This window comes from Geospiza fortis, unplaced genomic scaffold (assembly GCF_000277835.1).
Source record: "Geospiza fortis unplaced genomic scaffold, GeoFor_1.0 scaffold171, whole genome shotgun sequence".
Classification (NCBI taxonomy): Eukaryota; Metazoa; Chordata; class Aves; order Passeriformes; family Thraupidae; genus Geospiza; species Geospiza fortis.
Genome location: NW_005054313.1, coordinates 9,960,541 through 9,969,089, shown reverse-complemented (window position 1 = coordinate 9,969,089; position 8,549 = coordinate 9,960,541). Strand labels below are relative to the sequence as shown.

Sequence of the window (8,549 nt, the reverse complement as noted above, 5' to 3'; positions counted from 1 at the left end):
CTACATGTCACAAGTAATAATCTGAATGAATGAATCTATATTCTTGATAATTCAGTTTGGGTACTGAAAGTCAAATTGTGGCTCTCTGGCATCAGCAGGCTCAGGGGAAAACCCAGCTTGGTATTTCCCCTAGAAAACCAGGGAAAGAACAGAAAGCATGCACTTTTGGGACTTCTTCATACCATAAACCAGCAAAGTTTCAATTTGGAAAGTCACTTTGACAAACCCAGTTTTCCATTCCAGTCTCTTTTAGATGGGCCATACTTAATCCTCATGAACAAAATAAGGTTTGCTTGCTGGTCCATCTAAGTTCTTTTTAGGAAGGACTGCCAGTATCAACACACCCTCTTACAAGGGGTCTGCCTGCAGCTCTTTAGCTCTGTTGCTGCCACTATCAGTGTGAATATCTTTTCTGCAGAAGCAAGGATGAAGCTGTGTGTAAAATCAGCCACTAGACAGGGAGAGTAGCTCACCAGCAGCACAAGTGTGGAAGACTGAACATACTAGAAATGTGGCAGAGACAAATATCCCACAAATAGCCTTTCCCTGCTCTTTCACTGACAGCTATCTCCAGTGTACTCTTTAAAAGATTCTTTTTTTCCCTGTTCCCAACTGCCAGCTCCTTGTAAAGGAGGCAAGAGAGGGAAGAGTGCCACCTAATGACTCTGGGGTAACGTTTTACAAAACATTTCAATTTTCCTGAAAGTCTTCAATCTAAATGCTGATCTAGTCTGTTAAGTTTAAGATCACCCAAGATACCCTATCTTTTACAACAGCAAACCTTTTCCTGCTGAAAAACACAAAAAAGGAGGAAAAACCCTCCACAAACCTGACTCTGTGATTCAGAGACCACGGTCTGAGAGAATCATCAGAAGAATCACGTTCAAGAAAGCCAAGTCACACCATGTTGGTTCATGAATGAAGCCAACAAAGCAAGCACTGACAACAAGATGTACATTGTCCATTTTTTAAAGGAAACCCCGGTTACCAAAACAAAACCTCGTGTCAAATACAGAACACTACAACGCAGTGCTGGCTGTCCAGGGAGCTAAGGGCTGAGCACACACACCTGGTAGCTGGGAGTTACAGAGTACTGGATGCCCGTGGCCGACTGCATGGTCTCGGACACCGCCTCATAGACCGGCGGGGCCGGGGCGAGCACGCGGTGCTGGTGCGGGAAAGCCTCGGTGCTGCTGGTGATACGTCTCTGCTGCGACGCGTACACGGGAGACTCCTGCTCATCCAATCGCCGCTTCATGCTGAACTCATGCTCGGGAAGCACCTCAAAACCTGGGGAAAGCACACTGGTTAGCACAGGGAAATTGATCCAGCGCTCTTGTCCTGCAGAGATCGCCGTGAGCAGGCACGGTGAGTTTCTGTCCATTCCGATGCTGGTATCTTGTAAAGGGAAAGTGGAATTAAAGATTTAGCTTTCAGCATAAAACATGCAACCGTGTCCCAGCACAAAAAGTGCAGCCTTATTGTTGTAGGAACTTGAAAGTTAAGGATTTCTTCAGTCTCACCTAAAGGATGTTGCTAACACACAGATCCCAAGCGATGCAGAGCTTGTGAATGCAGTGTCTGAATATAAGAGGCTGGGGAAGAAAGGATGTGTTACCTACACGCTGTTTGTACTGACAACAGAAAAAAAACCCTCTTGGACAGTCCAGGTAGGATGAGAATTTTGAGAGATCCTAAAGGATGTTAGCACACAGACCCTGAGTGATGCAGAGCTCACAAACGCAGTGTTTGAACACAAGAGACTGGGAAGGAAGGATGCGTTACCTACACAGTGTTTGTACAGAAAAACAGCAAAAAAACCCCTGTTTGTACAGAAAAACAGAAAAAAACCCCTGTTGCAAGTCCAGGTAGGATGACAGCTGAGAGAGATGCTGTGAGAGATCCTAAAGGATGTTGCTAACACACACACCCTGACTGATGCAAAGCTCGTGAATGCAGTGTCTGAACACAACAGGCTGGGGGGAAGGATGTGTTATCTACACACCATTTATACTGACAATAGGAAAAAAACCCTGTTGGACAGTCCAGGTAGGATGAGAGCTGTGAGAGATGTTTTAAAACATGGGAAAAAAGCAGGATGCAGAATCAGAGTTTGAAGTTGCTTACAAAGCCCCAAAGCATTTAATACATGTGTATGAAACACATTTCATGTGTAACTTTAGGGAAAGACATGGGTCTACTATACTAGGAGTATTTTGGGTACCACATGCCACACCTGTGGTGCTGCCAGCACCCTGGCCCCACTCAGAAGCTGGATTCCTGCCTGCCAGGGAGCACACATCAGCAGCTCCCTCACTTACTCCCCTGTATTTCTTTTCATGTTCCTGCCTAACATCAAGTTGCTTTTCTGCAACTTGATTTCACTTCAAATCCAACAGGTCATTCTGCCACTGTCCCACTCCAAAAGGAGCCATGAATTCCTGGCTCTGTTGGATTGAACCAGTCACCCCAGTACTCCTCACTGCAAGCAAATTCCAGCGCTGTTTGCTGTCCATTGATAGTTATTGCCATCCTTGAGGTGTTATCTGCTGTTTATCAAAAGCACAGGCAGCCTGTTAAGATGCTGGAAGGACAGAAAACAGTGAAACCACCCTCTTTTCCCTCAGGATCTCTCCAAAGCAAGGCCTCTTCAGTTCGGTGCAGTTAAGACACACTCATTGCTAAGGCAAGCACATGGATAAATGAGAGGCAACAACATTCCCCCAGAATAATGGTAACAGCCAACTGAGCCAATCCCCATCTACCAAGTCAGGACAGCTCTGCACAGTCTAAATCTGTCATTAATCAAATAACCCAAAGACCATTAACTGATATCTCACATCAAATATGGAAACAGCAGGACAAAGGTGCAGATTTTCTTCTCCATGACATAAACCATGGAAAATTTGGAAAAATTTGTTTTGGAAGGGACCTTAGAGATCATTTCATTCCACTCCCTGCCATGGCCAGGGACACCTTCCACTATCCCAGGGTGCTCCAAGCCCTGTCCAGCCTGGTCTCAGACACTTCCAGGGATGGGGCAGCCACAGCTTCTCTGGGCACCCTGCACCAGGGCCTCCCCACCGTCAACAGGAAAAAATTTCTTCCCCATATCCAGTATAAACTCTCCCTATTAGCCCCTCCTTTCACTTGGAGAAGGTAGGACAACAAGGAAGATGCCTTAATTTATTTTTGAAGTTACTCTCCAAGTTTAACCTCTCAAGAGGTCCCCAAATCACCTGGCAGGTCACAGACAGGAAGCAGAGGAGGACTCCTTGCTCAAAGTAAAGGCAAAAAGCTCATCAATTGCATCTTAACGGCAAGTTACAAACCCTAAGTAAGCCTGACCCCCCACACACACTCAGCAAGCAGAGGAACACACTCCAGGAGCTCACTTCTCCAATGGTGCTGCACTGGTTGTCTTTTCAACCAGTCTCTGCTGATAAATGAAGAGCCAGGAAGGTTAACATGGAGCTACTCCCCTCATGGAGCTACTCCTCTCAGGCACAGACCACATTTTGCTTTGCAAAAACAGAGTTTTATGCTAATAAGGCTGGGCCTAAACTGAGTAAATCTGGCCTCACCCCATCCACCCACAGCAGAGCTGGCCAGGATTTTGCATGACAATGGCTGAGTGCATGACTAAAGTCTGGGCAAAGCCTTGGTGGCAGCTATTTACAAGTTACTCACCTACTTGGATACCCTTCTGCTGTGAACCCTGCTCCCTCAGCCAGCCCTGCCACTCACCTCGGACCTCCCAGGCTGGTTCTGCCCTCATCCTTTCAGTATTGTGTGCAAATCCACGTGGTGTGGTGGCTGCTCAGTGTCCCACCCTTGGGACTCATTTCCCAGAGCATCACTCCACACTCCCTGCTTCAGATGCACTCACCAGCCCCTGAAGCAGAGGCTGTTTGAGGGCAGAAGATGGCTGGAAGGCTCACATGCCCTTATGAGGATTAAAATGCCACCTCAGGCTGTCTGAGAAGACTTTTCCCTGTGAAGACACCACAATTCTTGGCCTGCGAGGCCACAGGAATCATGACAGCACCAAGGATCCATCACCACACACACACCAGCAGTGTGAACATCAGTTTTTGAAGCTCCAAATTCTTGCAGGCCAAGTGTATAATCTTCCAAAAATCTAGTTTGAAACTTCTGTAATTTAATTGTAAGTTAATTGAAACTTCTGTAAAGCAAAAATTAAAGCTCATGTACGTTCATCTTCCTTCTGAATTCCCCTCACCTTCACCAACTGAGCTTGGACTCTGCTTTTATCCACTGGAGCTGCTTCAGCTGTGAAATTCTGTGTTATGTAAGGGTGTGTGTGTGTGTATATATATATATATATATATATATATATATATAGTCAATAGTAGCAGTCAATTTTCCCAGATAACACCACACTAACTCCCTCCAAGGATCTGCAACCCACTGAGTAAGAGTGTCTCACAGCAAACCAGCCCTTAATGAAGACTGCTAATTGACAGGCTTTATTAATCCTAGCAGAGAGATGGTCTCAAAGCTCTGCTGTACCCAGACAGAGACAAGTGATAGTAACTCTGCATCCATCACCCCTAAACCAGAGAGAGAGGGCAAAGCAGACCAGCACCACACCAGTGACTGGTCTGCATCCTGCAGGGTGAGATATGGTGCTGAATGGTCCCAAAGTGCATTTATTTCCTCACTGAAGTGCTGCTCATCTTCACCTGGCATCTCCCACCAATCTCCTCTGTTCAAAAGCTGGAGAGATGTGTCCTGCAGAAAGTCCCTCCCCTCCTACAGCCCACCAAAAAAAAAAGCAGAGGAAGGAACAATGAGATGAAACCCAGGACTAGACATGTCATTTTGAACTGATTTAGCCAAAGCATGCTGCTCAAAGGGGCAGTTCCACCCACTTCCACCCTCTGTAACAACTGATTTTTCCTTAATGATGGCAAAGCCCAGCTAAAGGAAAGGTATTTTGAGAATAAGCACACAACATCAAAGACTTGTACCAAGAGTTTTCCCTCCGCATTACAAACAATACTATGCTTATGCATCATCTCAGAAATGCAGCACACATCTCTGGCATCCCCTCATGCACTTTGAAGTGCAGATTTAGAGAGCCCCAACTCAAACTGCAAGATCTGTAACCTTAATTTGAGGGTTGAAAAGCCCTCAAAATACAGCAGGGACTGAAAGTAAGTCACAAAATTCAGGTACTTTCCTTTGTTAAAAGCATTAACAGGATGCATGCAGGAGATCTTAGCTCCACCTGAGCAGACCAAGTCAAGAATTGAATTCCCTTTCTCCAGCAGCATTTCTACCCAAACTCCCTTTTAACTCCTTAAAAGGAGCACACTTCATTCTGTCTAGGGGAGGATGAAAACCACTGGGTTTTTAGTTTTTAGGCTTTTTGAGGGGTTTTCTGCAGGAAACAGGGGCTGCATGGGAACACACCTCTGGATCTTCCCACCTGTGCCACCTCCCAGCTCCGTGCCACAGGTAGCATGCATCAGGCAGACACACACACAGGATCTTCAGCTGGTAAAGCAAAGGAAAAATTAAGAAAAGCTATGTTGCATCTCAGTAACAACACCAGAATTATGGAATTTTACCTGACCAGCTTCATCAGAGGGTTTCCCCATCCATCTGCTCCACATGAGCTGGTGGGATAGATAAGGGCAAGTGGAGTACATCCCTTTTCCTCTACTGAGGAAAGCAGAGGAGTGGCAGTACTGACACAGAAGGAGAAGGAACAAAGAGGGGACAAGGCTGGATTCAGCTGGAGGAGCACTGCAGGGCTCTCCTGCCTGCTCACGGCTCCATGGGAGCAACAGAGGCACCAGAGCCCAGGTGCTCTCCTCTTCCATCACAAAACCGCCTCTCTGGTGGCAGCTCTGCTCCCCAGCATTTTACCACATAACATCCCAAAAATATCCATTCTTTCTACTGCAGGATTTCCCACCAGATAAGCAGGGTCTTCAGGCATTGGAGATCAGCTGGTAAAGTTAAAAGAAAAAGCCAAATAGAGACTAGGAAGGAAGCAAATTGGGAAGGTGCAGTGCCTCAACACCTGTTGGAAACCCAGCACACCTGTGGATAAACACCACCTCCACCAACAAGCTGTAAAAATCCACTGGAGAGGATTGTGATCCCTCTGAAAAACTGCAGGGAGACTGCAGAGCTGCAGATTATTTGTTTGACACATGTGAGGGCTTTTTAAAAGGTTTTCTTTTGAGGGAGAGAGGACTCAAGAGTAGGGAGCAGCAAGTGTAAGTCCCAGCTCTGCTCCCGGAACAGTCACGGATGTCCTGCAGGACACATCCCACACGGGATTAGAGAGGAGTGCACAGCAGTGCCTGCTGAAAGGAGCCAGCTCAGGTTCCAGCAGTGCTGCTAACCCAGCCACACGACTTCCAGAACATGACCCAGCTTGCTCAGCAGTCACTGCTACACTTTGTTTTTACGGGGCCACGCAGCCCTGCAGCACGGGGATAACCCCTTGGCCACGCTACAGAAAGGCACATCTGGGATCACAGCATCATTCCAAAATGAAATGAGAAGCATCCTTAGAAAAAGGTGCTGGAAAAGCACAACCTGAAGCTTTGGGAGCAGTTGGGAGAGTTTTCTGCAGGGTGACATCGTGCCAGCACTCACCAAGAGGCAGATGGGACACAAACAAACCCCACTTGTCCAGATGGGGAACAAGTTGGTGAGGCATTGATCCCTGCTTTGCCAAAAAGTGGCCCAGGAGCCAAACCCCACCACAGACACGATCCAAAACACGCTCAACAGAGCTCAGAGCATTGTTCTGCCCTGTTTCCTAACTGCACCTACCCCATGCACAGAGAGAATGATCAGAATCCCTTTATTTAACCAAATTAAAAAAGACAAGACCCCACCAGAGTTGGAAAAAAGTAGCCTGGTCCCAAAAGCACAGCCCAGGCTGAAGTGACAGCTATTATGGGGCTCTTTTCTGCTCCAGCTCCAACAGCCATAAAAGCTTTCCAACGCTGGAGAAGTCCAGAACAGCAATCTGGACAGAAAACGATTCATAAATCCTGGAAACGTAAATGATCCTCCTGCCAATTCCAACACGATGCTCCCAGCCCCACACGTGCCAGGAGCCTGAGCACAGGGCTGCCCCAGCAACCCAGGCTGGGGCCAGGGGGAGAGCATCCCCCTTCCCCACACTGCTCACAAAGCCAGCCTGAATCAACCAGACTTTCCCCAAACTTGAGCGAATTAGTGCCATTTTTTTGGATGAATGACTACGTTGCAGCATCTCAAACTAATTCATGCTGAGACCATGTGTCTTCAGCAGAAGCAGAAGGTGGGAGGGATGAGGAGAAGATACTCCGGAGGGGAGAAAGCACGATTTCCTTTTGCAAAGGGCGTACCCATGTCAAAAAGCACTACCTTCACCTCAGCAGGGGAAAGAAAAAGACCCTCAAAAGTGGTTTTCTACTCTTGGAGATCCAGCACAGGCTGACACCGGGCTGCCAAGGCACTTTGTGTGATGAAGGAAGTTTTACAGATGCTTTATAATTAGTGTATTAAAATAAAATGCCATTTTAATTTAAAATACTGCACTATACAGTTAATCCTATATAGTAATGCTTACTTTTCTGAAACTGTATTTTTTAAAATAATTATGAGTCAGGAGTGGAAAATGGCCAGTACAGATACAGCTGTATTGGATTAAGCTGGGCATTTCCCACTTGTTTACTGAGCCTGCACCTTTTAGCACAGCAAAAAGCAGCAAGTTAAAAGAAACATGAGGTGTTATGTCAGCCCTAAGCTACACTTTAACACAGAGACCAAGTTTAGGTTCCTCTGGACAGCGTGGGAGACTGAAAATCCAGGCACAGCTGGAGATGCCTTTGATAATGAGTTTAAAATAGAGCTGACACAACTTATTTCACCCCATTTCAGTGGTGCAAAGAAGTAAGTTTCTTCAGGGATGCAATTTGTATCTGAGCACACGTGCTATTCACACAAATAATGACCGTTAAAATGCAGAATGGGTCTGAACCCAGGCCAGGAAGAGGCAGAAAAAACAGGATTTAGTTAAGCAGACGCAAAGCACAGTCATATTTTTAAAGCTACCTGAACTCCACCAGCCTCCTGTTATCAAAAAAATCCAACCCCGAAGTAGTTTCTAGGGATGTACAACAACCTGAAGAATTAAAAAAATTGGATGGAATACCAATGTAAGCATCTGCCAAGTTCAGAGCACGGGAGGACGAGCAGAGGGCTGCGGCTCGCTATTAAAATCGCAGATAAATTAACGGGTGCACGGGGAGCTCTCGGGTTTCCGCGCCTGTGCCGCTCCAACAGGTCCTTCCGGAGAGCCGCGCTGCGGAGCGGGAGAGCTGCGAGAGCCACGGCGGAGCCCCGGCCAGCCGGGAGCGGCCGTGCCGCGGGGACCGGCACCGGCACGCCGCCTTCATGGCAACTCCGCCGGCAAGTTGGGCGAACACCGGCACCGGGGAGCACCGCGCCGCCCCCCCGCCTCTCGGAACGCCCCCCGGGCGGGCGGGAGCCCCGGCGCGCGGTGCGGCCGG

The 8,549-nt window shown here is 47.5% G+C and overlaps 1 protein-coding gene across 1 annotated transcript in view; it reads right to left on the bottom strand.

Annotated features, from left to right (window-relative positions):
• SIN3A (SIN3 transcription regulator family member A) overlaps window positions 1-1,285 on the bottom strand; it is a 23,402-nt gene extending 22,117 nt beyond the window's left edge. Inside the window, exon 1 of the mRNA XM_014306498.2 lies at window positions 1,064-1,285. Coding sequence (XP_014161973.1) covers window positions 1,064-1,258 — 195 coding nt within the window. The 5' untranslated portion in view covers window positions 1,259-1,285. The remainder of the gene's footprint in view (window positions 1-1,063) is intronic.
• Between the last annotated feature and the right edge of the window lie 7,264 nt (window positions 1,286-8,549).